General features: G+C 43.6%; 2 protein-coding genes and 1 long non-coding RNA gene across 3 annotated transcripts; 2 read left to right on the forward strand and 1 right to left on the reverse strand.

The window, feature by feature from the left end:
* The first annotated feature begins 1,495 nt into the window (after positions 1 to 1,495).
* Positions 1,496 to 2,288, forward strand: LOC120654077. The gene has a single exon (XM_039931664.1). The coding sequence runs from the start codon at positions 1,596 to 1,598 to the stop codon at positions 2,052 to 2,054; it is 459 nt and encodes a 152-aa protein (XP_039787598.1). The 5' UTR covers positions 1,496 to 1,595; the 3' UTR covers positions 2,055 to 2,288.
* An 11,605-nt stretch (positions 2,289 to 13,893) lies between these two features.
* On the forward strand, positions 13,894 to 16,061 carry LOC120654078. The gene is made up of 5 exons (XR_005666975.1): positions 13,894 to 14,036; positions 14,461 to 14,574; positions 14,719 to 14,788; positions 14,877 to 14,969; positions 15,670 to 16,061. It is a non-coding gene; the product is annotated as an uncharacterized LOC120654078 (long non-coding RNA).
* Positions 16,062 to 16,443: 382 nt separating this feature from the next.
* LOC120653505 (L-type lectin-domain containing receptor kinase SIT2-like) lies at positions 16,444 to 17,613 on the reverse strand (the record flags this gene model as incomplete). The annotated part of the gene is made up of 1 exon (XM_039931233.1): positions 16,444 to 17,613. A coding segment is annotated over one exon (1,170 nt), but the record flags the coding sequence as incomplete, so codon positions are not given.
* Positions 17,614 to 18,437: the final 824 nt, after the last annotated feature.

Consider the following 18,437-nt stretch of genomic DNA (forward strand, 5'->3'; position numbering starts at 1 on the left):
TATCCTGTCGAATCCATGCGATTTGAACGTGATGACTTGGGACGATTCCCGCATATGGCACTATGTTTCTGAAGGTTTTTTCAGCCATTCATGATTCATGTAGCTTGCTCCAATGGTAGGGGCGGAGCTAGGAAAAGTCAAGCAAGCCAAGCCTCAGGCTGAATAGCTAACCCATGTCTAAGTTCGTACTAGACTAGCTTTACATGTGACCTGTTTTTTTCAATCTGATGTACCATCTGTTGTGTTTTAAGCTTAGGACCCGGGCTGCAGAATGGGGCCTGGCTCTACCACTGTTCAATGGAGAAGTTTACTAGATAACCCATGTTGAGACGTGGTAATGTGCTTTCTACCACAACAGAACCAATATTGTGTTGCAAAAATATGAAAATTGACTAGATAACCCATGTTGGGCTATATGGTGTGCTAACTAGGAGCTAATATAGTGAAACAGACCAAACTATAAACCATGCAACATCTTAAAAACATGAGTAAAATACACCGCCGGACTTTAAATTTGGCTCCAGGTGTCGTCTAGGTCCCCAAACTTAAAAATGCACATTGGGATTCTTAAACTTGCGAATCATATCACGTAAGGTCCAAATCATAGTTGTTTAAGTTAAATTGAAAGTTATATAATTTGTTCAAATACAAAATTATATACATAACAAATTTACTGTACAATTATGTTCAAATATAAAAGATCTGTATAAAAGCATAGGAAAGTAAAACTGATACGCCGAAATTTATAAATAGAAAATAAAAGAGAATAAATTTTGAAGGAATTATTGAAAAAATATATTCATAAATAAAGTTTGAAATAAAATTTTGAAGAAAATTTGAAAAAATATAAGAGTTGAGTGAAAAAAAATTAGAAATAAAATTTGGGGCACGTGTAAGCTCCACATTAGCATAAATACTCGCTTTATAACTTAAAAATGGTAATTTGACATAGTTAATAAGTTTGTAGGGCTGAATGTGCATTTTGGAAGTTTGGAGATCTAGATGATATACTACAAGTCAAGTTCGAAGACGGGCCCTGCATTTTACTCTTAAAACATTACTGGGTCGTCTATTTTGTCTTCTAATCGCTATCACGGACACACATCATTTAACTTTGACCGTACCCTCTCACTGGCTCATGCACCCAGTAGTTCCTACAAAAATGTCGAGGGATGTCTATGTCTTGTGCTCTGCATGCATCAGTACATATATTATTATGTATAGACTCAGAATTTTTAGTGCAAATAGTTTGAGAGACTGATATAAAATATTATTCAACATAAGCAACTTCCAAGCGTCTCCCTGCATAATCAAAGTAAACCTTAGAAGCAACGACTTGCGTACTTGTTCAACCCACAGAAAACCTTACAAGGAACAACCTCGACTCCTTCTCCCTCCTTGCACTCCAAGCAACACCCATTCTCTCTCTCTCTCTCTCTCTCTCTCTCTCTCTCTCTCTCTCTCTCTCTCTCTCTCTCTCTCTCTCTCTCTCTCTCTCTCTCTCTCTCTCTCTCTCTCTCTCTCTCCATATTTGTATGATCACGAAACCTCACTAGTTACTATAGAAGCATTATTAGCATACTAGATATCATATCATGGCACTTGGTGCACTGGTGAATCTAGCGCTATGCCTCGTATGCTCGTCGGTGGAGCTCGTCGCCGTGCTCCTCCTCCGCGCGCTCGCCCTCCTCGCCGTCTCCGTCGTGCAGCTCCTAAGGCTCCCCGGTCAGGCGGGGGGCGCGGCGCTCGAAGCGGCCAAGGGCGCCATCGACGCGGCGGTGGAGCTCGTCCTAGGCGTGGCCTGGGACGTGCTCGCGGCCGTCGCCTCGGCGTTCCTGGACCTCCTGTGGAGCGCGGCCACGGGCGCCGCGGAGCTCGCGACGGGCGCGGCGACGGAGCTCCTGGAGGCCGCGCGGGACGGCAGCGAGGAGGCCGCCAGGGTCCTCGCGGCGGCGCTGGAGGGCGCGGTGGACGCCGCGGTGGCGGTGGCGACCAGGCTCGTGGAGAGCTACGTGGGCGCGCTTGGGCAAGTCGTGGACAGCCTCGACTCATGAAGCGTCGACGCGGCGCGGTAGGTGCATGTGCAGGCGACGCATGCGTACAAGTGTCAGTAGTGGCCACACATAGACATAGGTACACGATGCCTTCTGTTCTGACTAGGTACGTATTGCCATTTTCAAGAACATTTCAGGTAGTTTCAGGCGGTGTTAACTATTTGGACCTCCGCCGATCCAGGCGATGGGTATATAGATATATAGCCAAATCCGAAGGATTTAATTGGAGCTCAATCACAATGCGTTGATCAAAATAAACGTGCCTTTGGGGCGAAGTACGGGGGTTACCCCATTGCTGTTTCCTTAGTTATGCATGTCCGGGATCGAGTGGCTTATGATAAACATTTACAAGTAATAATCTTTTTCCAAACAAAATGGCAGTTAATCTGTTGTGTCTTGCATCGAGTTAGTATATAGAAACGGAGTAGAATTGTATTACGAATGTCCATAATTGAATTGTCAGTACAGAATTCAAATGGCAATTGTACGTATTGAAGAATCTCTGCTCCGGGAATTTTTTTCAAAATAATATTATTTTAATAGATAATCGCAGAAATAAATGGCAGATAAGAATAATCGCATAATTAGGTACCGGACGGCTCTTGGACAGATAACAAGAGTCTTGTGTAAGTGCATCTAGGTCCCTAATGGGTTTTGGTGAATTGATTGACAACGTGATTAAAGGACTAACGATATTGTTGAAGTTGTCATGAGCAGAGATTTATTTACAAATCAATTATTGTCATTGTCTCATGTGATAAAGGATCAAACAAAGAGCAAATATTGGTGAAAGTCAAGCATAATGTGAAGGAAAATAAAAACAAGTGTTTATGCAATAACAACAAATGGTTTCCATCTATGGCTTGGCATAAATTGAGAAGTATTTTATTGAAAGTATGATTGCGAAGCAAGACATGTGTATGAGCATATTCTTATTCAGGTCATTGATCTTGTTGGGAGCTTGTGATATGGGATATTACTTAAAGATCAAGCTCAAGCAATCAAAGAAAAAGTTCAAATGGAATTCATTGTTAATGTGCAAAACTTAACTCAATGTGGCAAGGGTAAGCGGTAAAGAAACTAACTGAGATGACTAGTGCGAGGGACTAAGCAAGCTTTGGTGAAGCGACGGCTTACCATGTGCGAATTGCTAGGGTGAAGTTGCTAGTATCCGCGGAGATTTTTGAAGTATCATATCTAAGCCATGTTGGGAGAAGCAGTGCAATGCATCAAATACATTATGGATTGACTTGGATTCAAGGACATACTTTCCTGAGTGATGGAATTCCTAAGTCACTAGCTCAAGTATGGATTTGCTCAAGAAAAGAAGATACAATGTTGAAATCCCAAAAGATGACAAAGTCAAAGTATGGCAAGACCGAAGTGATTCAAGGCTCAAGAGATTCACCGGTGTTTTATGTTTAATCTGGAGTATAGGTATGCCGTACTATCAAGGGGGATGCAACATTGATGATTTGACTCGGTCAAAAGTGCTCATAGGTCATCCAAGTGAGGATCCTGAGAGAAAATCTCTGAGAAATAATTTAGTACCTCTTGGATGATCAAGTCATGACTTGATGAACCAAAAGAAGCCTTTTAACAGTGGTTCGGGATTCTCTGGCCCAGACCAGTCTGATCGGTCTGGGAGACTGGTCTGACAGGTCCAAGGCATAATGGCTAGTTTCTGGCCAGACCGGTCTGACCGGTCTGGGGGACCGGTCTGATCGGTCGGTCAGACCGGTCTGCTCTGATAGTTACAACGGCTAGTTTTTAGAAGTTGGGTATTTATACCTCTTGGCCCTCTCTTGCGTGGGCTGCTTGTTCCCTGACTATTCTTGAGTTCCTTGAAGTATTTTCTTGACCAGCTAGATCTTTGTGAGTTGTGCTAATTAGATTGCATATTTTTTGATTGGGTTGAGAGATTGAGTGAGCAAAGTGACCATTGTGAGAGCTCTATTTCGAGCAGCTGAGAGAAAATATAGCTTGAGAACTCTTGGTTCCGTCAAAGATCTTGATTTGCATTTGTTACTCTTGTTGGCGAGCCTCCTAGACGGCTAGGCATCGCCGGCTAGCTCCCGACGGTGTGGTGAGCAGCGACAAGTCTGTGCGGGCGTGATCTTGCCCCCTTGGTAGAAGGAATCAAGATAGTGGAAAGGAGGAGTGGTTGAAAGAGAACCAACTCAAGGGATCGAGTTGAAAGAGACTCATGCCCAACGAGTTCCTCAGCGGAGACGTAGGATTCACTTTGGTGAATCTGAACTTTTAAAAACAAATCCTTGTGTCTCCATTTTGGTTTGCCTCACTACTCATTTCTCTAGCTTTACTTTGTGCTTCTGCGTCGATCTACTTGGTTGTGTTGTTTATATGTGTGCAGTGACTAGAAATACATTTCTTATCACCTGCAGAGGCACTACATCAAGTTGTGTTTGTACTAGAGTTATAAGAGGGGAGAAATTCTGATTTCGTGCAGGTTTTGCATATGACCGGCCTGACCGGTTGCCTGTTATTTTTTCTGCAGCTAAGTCTTAGACCGGTCTGCCTTACCGGTCTGACCGGTCTGTGTGCTAACTTCAGTTTTAAGCGTTGTATTTTGCATAAATTTAAGAACACCTATTCACCCCCCTTTAGGCGACATCCAAAGATCCTTTCAGCTTGTCGGCTCATCCGACCTGGCTATGTTGACCGTGGTCGACGTAACCATGACGGATGTAGTCCCTCATCTCGTATTGTTCCCACCATCAACCGTGCTCATGCTGCCTTAGAACTAGACCACTAACTTTGATCCTCCAGTGCCTTGGATCCACTCGCAAAAAATTATGCATCCAACCTAAGAGATCCACTTGTGGCATGTGTTATTGATTGCTCACAGTTGTATCTACATACTAAAACTGACTTAAATTTACCCCAGAGTCACAATAACTGATGAATCCATTGCCATGATGAACTATGATATTTACTAGTTTCGAACTCATCCCTGCTAATGCATCACATGATCTTCCCTGCTAATGCATCACATGATCTTCCATTAGATACCACATCCAAGTACTTTTTTTTTAACTAAAAACATTGTTGTCTGCTGCAATTCGGGTCTTAAATTCAAATCCCTTTGCTACTATTTTTATTTAATTTAAGCTGACACTAAATATTCTGATACTAAACTATTCAACTAAATTAACTAAAACATGTAAACATGTGCAATAATAATCTATTCTTGCAATCTAATAGTACTCTAATCTAACCACAATTAAAAAAAGACTGTCATTGAAAAAAGACTTAGCTAAAAAAATTTCACCTGTGGTCTGATCGAAGCAAGCGCTTTATGGGATGTCAAGATTGAGGTAGCGCAGATCCGGGGCCCCACATGCCCTACGCGCTGCTGCCGATCGTTGCTGCACCGGCCGCCAACACCTCGGCGCTGTCAGACCCCTCAAACCGCACAACGAAAGGAGGGGCGGCAGCGAGGCGCGGGCCAGTGGAGGGAGGGGCGGCGGCGAGGCACGGGCGCAACAGAGGGGCGGCAGCGAGGCGCGGGGCCAGCGGAGGGAGGGGCGTCGGCGGCATGCGAGGGGCGGCGGCGAGGCACGATCACAATGGAGGGGCGGCGTGGCGTTCGCAGGATGCGATGGGTGGCGCAACATCGCCGGCTGTGGCTGGGCAACGGTAGAGGTGGGGCGGCGGTAAAAGCGAGGGGGCGGGGTGGTGAATGGCCGCGGGGTGGGTAAATGGGCCGATAGGCCTATCGGCCACTAAGTTGCCGACAAGTGACCATATCGGTTTGACAAGTCCAATCGGCCGTCCAAGGGCCGACTGGACCCTAACTCACCGACAAGCCATGCTGGCCGCTGGTCCCGCGAAAAGTGCCAATGTGGCAAGAGCTAGTCGGCTTCTCAGAGGTCGATAGGTACCTATCGGCTATCCAGGGACCGATTTGATTCCTATCGGCCACCCAGGAGCCGACAGAAACCTAAAACTGCAATTCTTTTTATCTGCCATTTATTTCTGTAATTATCTTTCAAAATAATATTATTTAAAAAAGGTCCTTCTCTAGTACATATGCCAATAACATGGTTATACTGGGTCAAGCAATGCAAATTCCAGCCAATTTCTACCTTGCCATGGCTGACAACATAACCCGTAAAAGGACCATGACACCCTAAGAGGGGGGGGGGGGGGGTTGAATTAGGTGTTCCAAAAAAATCTAAGGCACCAAGCACATACAAAATCTATTCTAATTTCTATCTAAATGTTAACCATGTGTTGCTATCTCTACCGTGAAAGAGTTTTGCACCCTAGGTTCCAATCCTATAAACTACACATGGTAATCTAGGAAAGATAAATGCGGAATGTAGGCGCAAGTAAATGTGAAAGTAAACGAGATAGAGAAAGCAAACTCCCGAGACGACAAGGCGATTTTTACTAAGGTATCGGAAAGCAACGCTTTCCACTGGTCCTCGTTGTTGGAGCCTCTCTTAAAGAGAATGCTTGTGCAAGGGCATTGTTGGTATATGTTAACGCAAACAGATAAATCTACAAGCGCACGGATACCGCTGTAGCTTTCACCCGGAGTATTCCTAGGTATCGATTTCCATAGGGAACGAGAAGTGAACTAGAGAGAGAGCCAAAGTCATCCAAAGAGAAGGTAGAAAGAATGTTTTTGTAGGAAGAGAGGGTCTCCTAAGGTACTCCTAAGATTACCAGAAGCTAAAGGGTCAGGCTCACTAAACTTCACATACTTCGGAGCGACGGTACCTTTCCGATCCTCGAAAAGACTGGAAAACAGTGATCGGGGTCAGGCCGCCAGCAGCCCTACGAAAACACCAACCCGAACGTGGTGGAATACAAAGGCCTGGTCGGAGCTGTCACCTCCGGGGCTACCACAACTATTCATGGGGTTGGGCGCAAACTCAGGTAATCACAAGCCTAGACACCACATCTATGCTAATGATTACTACTCTAATCCGGTACCTGGACTAGAGCACTCGGTCGAGCGGAATTCCCGTAAGTGAAATAAAGCAAGAACAAAATTTAGACAAATAATAAGCTCAGAAATACCAAATGATAACCTAGATGCAACTCGAGTTGAAGCAGATCCGTAGAGGTACAAAAGTTGGGGAGGTTCCGACTAACCCGGCTCCTCCTCCTCTCTTCTTCTCTCACTCTCCTCCTCTTTTCTAAATATTCAACTAGGTGGAGAACACCTAGAGGGACACTACTACAAGGATAGGATGAAGAAGTTGAAGCTCAAGTGTAGGTGTGTGTTGTGAAGGGTGAGGGAGGCCCCTTTTATAGTTCTAATAGGTCGGTTTCCGGGTGAGATAAGGGCGGTAACGTTGATAACCGCCTTCTAGTGGATAAGAACAATCTTCCCGCCAAAGATGAGCCTGAACCACCTCAGTAGGGGTTCGGCCCATCCATGGTTCGGCAAAACCCCGTTTGAGGTGGTTTGGGCCCATCTTTGGCCGGTGCACTCTTTGTGGGCCTCTTGCTCAGGATTCACGGTGCCCGGCCTTGGTTGGTCCGTTTGCTTTGTCAAATAGGCCTCTTTTGGATGTGTAACGCAGGCAGCAATGTTCTGTGTATTTCTGTTGTGTCTTCTGCGTTCTTTCATATTATTCCCGACTTGTGTCCCTCCAATCAACAATTCACCAAACCTCGTGGAACTTGTTAGAATTGAGCCCTACTACTAAGTTTGGTGATTAAATATTACAAAAAGATACAGGAGTTGACGGTTCTATTTCTGACTTAAGGACTGTCAACAACACCCCCACACTTAGCCTTTGCTCGTCCTCGAGTAAAGATGCAAATACTAAGGTGGATGCAACTCCTTTGAAGAAACCTGCATACAAGTTATTCCAAGCTTCTTCCAATCCTTGTGAAACTTTTTGAGTGGTTACCATGATTTCTTGGGTAATTGAAGAATGGAACGAAGCAGATTTCAGGTTCCTAGCTTTTCCTGCTCAGAAACTTGGGTTTTTATTTTTGAAAAGAAAGAATAGACTTGCTCCTTAAATTAAACTCTCGAATCACTCTCTTTTCTTTGTGTAGTTCCTTACCATGGCAAAGTCGTTGCCTTCTTTTCTCCTATCATTTAATCAGGCTTATGTGAAGCTCAGGGTAGGAGTAAAGAGGCATGCTTGCTTTGCTTATGTTGCTAAGTCAAAGACTAGATCCAAGAAGAAACAAATCATAAATCTTGATCATATATATATATGATATAACTATTCCATACCCGACCCAGCCACCCCGACGCGCCCAGTCCCCGACGCCCGCCCATCCTGCGGCAAGCCTCTGGCCTTGTTTGTTTCATAATACAAAACTAGCACGCACATTTTTTGAAAAAATAAATCTCGCATGCATGAAGTACTAAATGAAGTCTATTTGCAAAACCTTTTTAGGGATGTGTGTAACTTTTCGTGATGAATCTAATGATGGTAATTAATTGATGATTTGCTACAGTGATATTACAATAACCATCCTCTAATCGTGTGGTCAAAGGTCTTATTAGATTCTTCAGGGTCACTAGCGCGGGGATTCTGAAGTTGGTTTTGTAAACTGGATTTGTTTGACACCGTAATTAGCGGTCAAAGTGTCACTATTCACTAGCACGCTACAAAACTAGCGCGATCCAAACACGGCCTCTGTCCCACCCTGGTTTTTAACCGGCCCACTTTCCCCACCGGTCAAAGTGTCACTATCTGATGATGAGAGTAGATACATGCGAGTGTAGAAAAAACTCGTATATATATATATATATATATATATATATATATATATATATATATATATATAGTGGATGGTGTATGAACTTCTTTTCATGAACCATCCCTTCTCCTTTATTTTTCTTGGATGTGGGCTATCTATTTCTCTCTTTTTTTTTTTGACATGCCTTGTGGGCTTGTGGCATACCTTTTTTTGGGTATGCATCTTTTTTTTGAACATGCTCTTGGGAGCATGTGGCATATCTTCTTTAGGTATGCATCTTTTATTTCTTTTTATATAGCCCACATCCCTGATGGTAACTTTGGAGAGAGAGGGGGTCATGGTATGATTTGGAGTTTTATTTTATGGTGGATGGAAATGCTTGCTATCTTCCAGTATAGAAGCATAGTGTGAGAGTGGGTGTGTACGTGATCTTGATCATGGGAGTATGAAAAGTTTCTAATATGGGTCATAGAATTTGACAAAGCTCAAAGCAATAGACAAGCTGCATCGGCATAAGATTTTGAAAGAAGCTCAAACTTTGGCTCTGGTAGGAATTTATATTAATTTGAGGAGACAAGCTATTGCATTTTTTATGAAAAGAAATCCCAAGTACTTTTGCAAGGAAGAGCATGGTTCCATTCATCTAATCATATAACATTAGTCAATTACTTAGAGAGCATGGGGTCCCTATGAGAATAGTTGGTCACAAGAACTAGAACGAGTGCAAGGAATAAAGAGTATGCAAGTTTATTCGTGGAAGTGCATGGAGTGCATAAGGTGATTGGGAAGGTTCGTTGAGTTTATTTTTAGTGATTAGCAAGAATTCATTTAAACTCAAGAACTTAGGGAGTATGAGGAGTGTGTTTTCACAAACCATCGTTTGGAGAGGAAGAAGAGGGAACTGAGGGAAATCAGAGTTGGTTTGATCGAACCAGAGGTTCGGCCATCCTTCTCTGGTTCCTATCAGTCCTATCTTCAGCATGTTGGGCCGTTGATGTTGTGCAACATGTTGGGGGAGAGATCTTCAAGTGAGTTTGCAGTTGGTGCCTTTGGAAGAACTCCCCCACACTTATTCTTGTACCTGCTTTTATTCAAAAGAAAAACAAAAAGTGGAAACAAGAGGGACTCTGCCGTGGTTGAATACCGGGGAGTTAAATTTTTATTGAGGCAAGGTGCATGAAATGTTTAAGTGCCTAAGTTTCTTTTTGTCATTATTTTCATTATATATTATTTTTTATTTTCTTTTTATTATGGCAAACTGGGCATAATGGGTAACTTTGCAGGGTGATGAAATGAACGAGGATGCATAAGGTATGTAGAATGTCCTGATGGAACTTACCAATCGTTGAACAAAGTTGCAAGAGTTAAGTTCTATATTCATAAAGCCAAACCTTGCATTTTGTTCTACTTGGCTCCTTGTGCGTCTATCTCCCTCTTAGACCAAGGAGGGCTGTATGAGTGTTATGGTGTTCACGCTACTTCTTGGTTGAATTCTTTTCATTCCCTGCAAAAGGTTAGTGGACAACAAATATTCGAGAAATGTCTAGTGATTTTTTTCTTTGAAAGTATTTCATCATCCCTTTTTTTTCTATTTGTTGTTCACATCCATGCTTAATTAGAAAATCATATTCTAAGGTTCAAATGTCATGGATCCTGAATTTCTTGCCATTATTTTATTTCATCATTTTTTTCAAGAGAGATATTTCCTCTTATTTGTTTATCAAAAGGTATTTATCTCTTTTTATTGTTACTCACCAAATTTGTATCTTTAAATAAGGCTGGGATAAAACTTGCACAACCATAAAGGATCATTTTGACAATATACTCACAGTGCACCTTGGAAAGGTGATCTGTGCTTCCCCTGCATGTTGTGCAATTTTTCCTAACGTGCCTCCCGTGCCTTTGTTAATCTCTAGCATGAACTTGAGGACTTACCCATCAATTTTGAAAATTTTCTACAGGGGTTAGTCCACAGAAAGATATGCACCCAAAGTTTGTGATAACATTAACTCAACGGTTCATTAACCAAACTCGACACCATGTCTAATTTGATTAAAGAAGACTATTTTAACCTAAGCACCATGCTTAATTTAAAAAAAGCCTATGGATGTACCAATTGAATACATCCAAACCAGAGCATACGAGCATAAGCAACGGAGGCCTGAATTTCAAAGATCAAGCTATGTTCAAATGGAGACCGGTGAACTTGGGGTTACATACCTAAATGCACTTACCACCTGCATGTATGATGGATGTCTTGCTATTATTGCAGTGGTGGTATGGTCATATTTGATTGTCGACGACTCCTCCATTTTTTTATGCGAGCTGAAGCAAAGGAGGACACATAGACCATGCTGACTCAGGTGACTGCAAGGCTGGATCACACACACGGCTAGTGTGCAGGAACCCTGGGCACGGTGATTGGAGGCGCAAAATAAGTCTCCTTTCATGTGTGCGAGTGAGAGCCAAATGAACTGGAGTAGCAAAACCCCAGACCAGAAAAGGAATATTCCTCTGGTATGTGAGCTCGGGCTGCTAGAGTGGCGATTTGCAAAGCTAGAAGCGGAGGAGGCGAGGCTTTGCAAGCGCGCACGAGAGCAAGGATGGATGGAGCTAGGCAGCAGAATGTTTTTTCTGCTGATGTGTAAGGCCACAGCTTGAAGGCATGCACACATGGCGGCCTTTTGACTCTGTAGATCTTGCTAGCTCCTGCTTACTCCCTTTCTTTGCTCACTTTCTTTTTGTTTTCTTTTATCTTTTTTTTTGCTCCTCTCTTTTTTTTCGCGCTCTCTTTTTCTTTCTTTTTTTATAAGTAAGCCAGAGGTGATTCTTCTGTAAACTAGGATACTCTTCGAATAGAACTTGTAGTGATTTGCTCACCAACTTCCCCCACACTTAGACTTTTGTGTGTCGGGACACCAACAGTCAAGTGCGTGGTGTTGGTGTTTTCTTCAGAGTGTGTTCTATAACCAGTGAATACCCAGTGTACAACTGGAACAGTTCCCATGTTCCTGGGCATCGCATGTCCTTCGTTCTTTTTAATCTTAATCTGAAAGGGTTAGCCATAAAAAATACCCGAAGGTACATACTATCCTAGAAACATGATCTTATTATTATTATTATTATTATTATTATTATTATTATTATTATTATTATTATTATTATCAAGAGAATGATTTTTTTTATAATCGGGTTATCTCCCAGTAGTGCTTTATTTAAGATAAAAAAAGCTCGACCCTGGGGGCTTCTTCCTGCAGCTATCAAGTGGTGATGTAGCCTCCACCTTCACCACTATTCATCGATTGTGTGTTGACATTTTTTAGCGCAATCACTAGGAACGGGGGTGTTAAGCTCATCCCGGCAACGCCACCAGAAATGCCTCCCAGCTGCTCTTCGTCCCTGGAGGTAACACGCTACATCCCTCCTCGTCTCGCTTGCCTGTTGCGCGATTCCTCTGATGTCCCTGGAGGTAACACGCTGGGCTTGGCTTGGCTTCGGGGTGGATCGACGCTTACGCTTTTGGAATCGTCGAGGAGGGGGCGGAATTTTGAATGCTCGCCGTATCATGTGTGGGCGAGGATCCTGTGCACCCGGTTTTATGGCTGCCTCCCTTGCTGTGTGCTTCCTACTGCTCATCCCAACACCACGCCCCTAGTACTAGTACTCTGCTCTGTTGGCCTGCTCAATTTTGTTAGCTGTTTTCTGGGGAGCTAATTAAGAGAAAATCCGTTTCGTTTTGCTCTACTGTTGCTAGTATTGCATGAAATCCGCTTTAATTGGCATGCATTAATTATGTACTAGAGGGTTACTTTATAGTTTAATATATCACACTAATTGTTTGATAAATGTAGTATATGTATAGTAGTATATAACATTCTTGAACTACTAGTACTAGATGGAAGTACCTCTTTTAGATTCTCCGCGTACCTCTGGTTTAAATTAAACTTGGTTACCCCATTGATTTCTGTCTCTCTTAAATAGTGTTTGCACAGATATGTTGATTGCAGTCAATAGGAGATAATATTTTCTTTGATCATTGATTCCTCTGATGTGTTGTTTCTTGTCTTGGGTTCGGAGTTGCCTTATGTTAGTGCACATGTTAATTCATTCTTAGAACGATGCTCCATCACCAGAACCTTAGTGGCACTAATATGTTTGTGATTTGGCTATAAATGATCTGGGCTTTAGCTTGTGCAGCAATTTATTCCATTACTTGACGATGTCCCTGAAATGATTATTTCTTTTATTTGTTTACATGCGCATTGCCTCAAATCACTGTGGAAAAAGAAGCAAGGCAGGCAAGTTGGTTACTGTTCGTCTAGTTCTTACGAATCAAAATGGTAAGCTACCACTGAGATTTGGATACTACAGATTTTAGATTTATTGTTTGGATAGTCTATTGGACAACAGCCTGTTTGCTTACCTGTTTGCTTACTAGTAGTTGCTAGGTTTGATTTAAACTTCAGTTCAGATGCAACAAAATAATATTGTAGAGTTGATGTAAGTTATTTGCAAGATATAAACTAGGCTGTGCAATAACTATAGATTATGTGCTAATTACTGCTCAGCACCATGTATTGTGCTGCTTAATCCACTATTAAGTATAAGTTTTTTGAGTTCTTTTCCTGTTCTATTCTGATTCAGTTTGCTCATACTATTTGTTGTTGTTATGAGTCTCAGCTGAAAATGGTTTATATTTATTTTGTGGCTAGGTGATGTCCTGCAATGAAACTTCATCGGATAGTGAAGACCAGGAATTTCAAGAGCATTCTGAAGAAGGAGAAGAAGAAGAAGAAGAAGAAGAACACCTGTGGTTTTTACACAGCCAAAGGATGCTAGCTCAGTTGGTTAGTCACTCCGGCGGCACCCCTCAGGTCCTGAGTTCGACTCCCCGTGGGAGCGAATTTCAGGCTGAGGGTAAAAAAATCCCCTCGCTGGCCCTGTGTGCCAAAGCACTGGTTGTGAGCCGGCCCCAGGTCGGCCTGAGGACCCTTACATGGCCCAGGCAGGTAGTCCCCAGGGGTTACGTCTCCCAGTGTCAGGGTGGGGCCAGGGTTCGGGGATTTTCTCGGTCGGGGAAGCCGAGTCTTCTCTTAGATAATACCGGTGGGGCGGTCTTTCCCCACCCGGCCGAGTTTTTTTACACAGCCTAAACTACATGTTTCTTCTTGTATCTCATTTTTGCAGTGCCACCAGCAACCTCCTGGCAACACCTGTGGTTTTTACACAGCCTATCACATGATGATAGCTATGGATTTTACTAATTTGCAAGATCATGAGGTATGACTATTAATTTCATTTTCTACAGCCTATCACCTGCTTTGTTGTGTTAATTAAAAATATAGTAGCCATGCCCATGAATATGCAGATAACTAGCCAACTTGAGCCTTCTAATAATGTTAATTTTGGCCCTCGATGATAGTGCTTAATTGAATAATATTATGAATATAAATTAGCACAGTTTTGTCCAATTAGTTGTCGCTCAACTGATCTGTCTCCATCCTACATGATGGTAGCATGACTTTTTTATGTAGCATGGAGCAAAAATAGTTCTGTTCCAGAAGTTCATGAATTCTATTTCAGTGCTTACTTGAGTTTATACCATGAGACTGGTTCAAATAGTTTATCTTGTACTGTGTTCATTGTTTGGATTTAGCACTGAAAGATTAAAGGATACTCAGATTTTGCTTATGTTACTATCCAGGCAGCCCAACAAGAAAGATCGACTTTCATAGATTTGTTGCTGCCTCTTCTGTCTGAATACGACAATCTCCAGCCTTCTGTTTTTGATGCCCAATCAATTGTCGGTAATCTAAAGGTAAGATCTGTTTTCTTTTATTTAACTGATCATAAACTTTGCAGGTTCTGTTTTCTTAAAGCTAAGTTATTATTGCAGGTTCTGAAATAAACTTTCCACTATTATTAACTGATCATAACCATTGCTTATGCTACATGCTTGTAGGGCTTATTTAAAATACTTCAAAAGCAAGAGGATAGCCTATAAGAAGTTGGTACATGCTACAAAGTTCCGAGTAAGTGCATGTCAAGTAAATTCTTGTATACATAAATATGTTGACTGCCACTAAACTACATGTTTCTTCTTGTATCTTATTTTTGCAGTGCCACCAACAACCTCCTGGCAACACCTGTGGTTTTTACACAGCCTATCACATGATGATAGCTATGGATTTTACTAATTTGCAAGATCCTGAGGTATGACTATTAATTTCATTTTCTACAACCTATCACCTTCTTTGTTGTGTTAATTAAAAATATAGTAGCCATGCCCATGAATCTGCAGATAACTAGCCAACTTGAGCCTTCTAATAATGTTAATTTTGGCACTCAAACTGAAAGGGTTTTACAAGTTCTAAAAAAAAACTATATGCAGGTTACTATGTTGCTCCTACCATGTGGTTTTATCTGATATAGCACAGATTAAGTCTTACTATTTGCTTGCAATGGGAATTTCTGCTATGATCAGTCATACTTCACATGCTTTGCTTGCCCTTTGTTGCTATTTTTACAGTCTTATCTTACTACTATTTTAAAAGGTACTTTTGTTGATATTGTTTCTCCGTAATCTCCTGCAAACTTCTTTAACTGTGAGATAATTTTGTTTCTCTCTTTAATTGAATAGCCATAGAAACTGAACATTAGATCCCGAGGGATATTTTTCACCTGTAAATATTGTCATCAGCTAAACTTTTATGGTTACACTGGCGAAGGATAGTGAGGGCCAACGGGGGCGATGGCCCCCCTGGATTTCTAATTTTTTCTTATGACCATCTAATTTTACTAGCTAATCTGATCTACCAGTCTAATACGGGGGCGATGGCCCCCCCCCCCTAAGCTAAACTCTGACAGTCTGGCCCCCTGAGATTTTGCTCAAGCTCCGCCACTGTATGGTTAGGTTGTTGTTCATTTCATCACTGGTCAGCTAGGGTGAGCAGCTCCCTCCAAGTAGTCACCCCCAGGTCCTCGAGCTCCAGCACGCAAGAAGCTGCCTCCTTTTGCTTGCCATGACCATGAATAGTTTCAGTTCAGTTTACCTGAGAGAGCATGTGTCCCGTACAGCCACACATACTTATCTTATTTGGAGCCATATTTTTAGACCCTGATGTCCCTTGTAATTGCCATTTATTCTAGAGCAATCATCACATTTTGATTGGTTAGGTGGATGCTCTATGTAATTGCTTACAATTTAATAGACTGTAATCAAAATTTTTATGTACTGTGAACCATTTATCTTATGTATTTTGATCATGAAAAGTCTTACGTAAGGTCAATTTTCAGACTGTTTTATTGTTTTTTTAACATCATTGTGCAAAGTCTTTTTATGGTTGAAATGTACCATTTGTCAAATATGGGATTTAGAAATGTACATCGTGGATCTAGATTTCTTTTTTTTTTGTTTTTGCAAATTGTTATTAGAGACTTGTTTCAACTAGCTGCGTCTCTGATGTGGTTCATCAGAGACGCGTTTTAAATAGACACGTCTCTGATGAACCACATCAGAGACGCGTTTTAACAAGAAGAGTCTCTGATGTTGGTCATCAGAGACGCGTCATCCGCGTCTTTGATGTGGTCACATCACAGACGCAGAAATCCGCGTCTGTGATGCGTTGTTATCACAGACACAAATTTAGGGATTTTTTGTGTCTGTGATGAGGTTTAAGAAGAGTCTCTAATAAGGTGTTTTTACATAGTGGAGGAAACATATGACATTACATTCGTGGTCAACTCCGGGCTGTGCATCCACTCCAGCATGGTCGAACTGAGGTATGCCGACGAGGTACTGCATGACTTGCCGCATGGTTGGCCTTCTGTTGGGGAGTGGGTGCGAGCACAGAAGCCCAAGCTTGAGCACTAGAGAAACCTCGTCAAGATTAAGCCTGCCGTTTATTAGCATCCTGGTGTCGGCTGCCTTAGTGATGGAACCATTGCGCCAATGCTCGGCAACCCAATCCACGAGCATGACGCGGTTGTTCCCCTCGTCTTGCTCAATTGGTCTCCGGCCGCAGGTGACCTCCAGAACGAATGCCCCGAAGGCGAAGACGTCGGTCGAAGGGGTTGCCTTGCCGGTGTGCCCTAGTTCAGGGGCTAGGTATCCCATGGTGCCGACCACATGTGTGGTCCTCGCATCCGATCCATGGTCGTAAAGCCTCGCCAGGCCGAAGTCCCCTAACCTCCCGTTCATCTGGTCATCCAGGAGCACGTTGCTTGCCTTGACATCTCGATGGATGACGATTTGCTCCCAATCTTCATGGAGGTATGACAGCCCCGAAGCCACTCCCCGGATGATGTGGAGTCTCTGGGGCCAATCCAGTGTACCACTACCCTTGCTAGGGTCGTTGTGGAGGTACTTGTCCAGGCTACCATTTGACATGCAATCGTAGACCAGGAGAAGCTGCCCCTTGCGCCGGCAATAGCCGAGCAACTGCACGAGGTTGCGGTGGCGCAGCCGACGCATGCTCACGACCTCGGCGATGAACTCCTTCATCCCCTGCCTCGACTCGTTGGACACCCTCTTCACGGCGATCTCCATGGCGGGCTTGCGGAGCACGCCCTTGTAGACGCTCCCGAAGCCTCCTGCCCCAAGAAGGTTGGTGTCGCCGAACCCCTTGGTCGCCTGGAACAGGTCCTTGTAGGAGAAGCGGTGCGGCCCGAAGTCGGCCTCCCAGTCCTCGACGACCTCCGAGTACCGGAGATGCCGCCGCACCAAGGCGTAGGCAGCGGCGCCCACGGCGAGGACCACGGCCGCCGACGCTATGGGCAGCACGATCTCCAGCACCTTGGACCGTGGCTTGGGCCCGCTCGGCGGCAAGGCCGGCAGCGACGAGATGTTCAGCACCGGAGCCGTTGGTCAGCATGAGGAGGCCGTTCGGCGTGACCGTGGCCACGCCGTCGAGGGTGAGCCCCGCGCCCGCGAAGCCATTGTAGGCGAACTGCCGGCCGTCGTCGCCGCCGGCGGTGGCCGCGAGACAGCAGAGACCGGCGGCCACGAGCAGGAGAAGTGATGACGTAGTGACCAAGTGGAGACGCTCGAGAGGCATGATGTATTGATGGCTTCTGCGTGCATCAATTTGCAGCTGGGACGACGACGACGCTGCAGTTGGGCAAGCAATTAATGCCGTGTGTGAGGTGCTTGATGATTTGTGTTCTGTCATGGAGTGACGCGGTCAAGACCGAGAAAGCTCCCTTGCTTTTTCGTGTCTGCGGCGAAGAGGGAAGAAAATCTAGGGGAGCCGTACGTGGTCGATCTCATTATTCCACGAACACCTACCGACTGAAAGGCATGGATGGAAGAATCGGGCCAACAACGAGGACTTACTGTGCTCCAACTGCAGTCTGGACTTGACTGTTGAGTGGTGAGCTAGAATGCAATCAGTTGTCCTTGTCCGACTCCTACCCAATGTGCGTCCATCGGCGGATGAAGACTTGACTTATCTATCTATAAAACCTATAAAGTTAGTCCCCACTAAGAGTCATTAATTTTATTTCTCTCAACATGCAAGCTATCCACGTCATCATCCATTAGGACCTTCTATTTATATCTTCTACCGATTTTCTATGCATAACTACAAGTCACTATTGTAAGCCATCAATTCTAGCGCAAATAATTCCTCCACCACAACAAACACACCTGAAAGGAGCTGAAGAAAACCAAAGGCCGTCACT

This window comes from Panicum virgatum, chromosome 1N (genome assembly GCF_016808335.1).
Source record: "Panicum virgatum strain AP13 chromosome 1N, P.virgatum_v5, whole genome shotgun sequence".
Lineage (NCBI taxonomy): Eukaryota > Viridiplantae > Streptophyta > Magnoliopsida > Poales > Poaceae > Panicum > Panicum virgatum.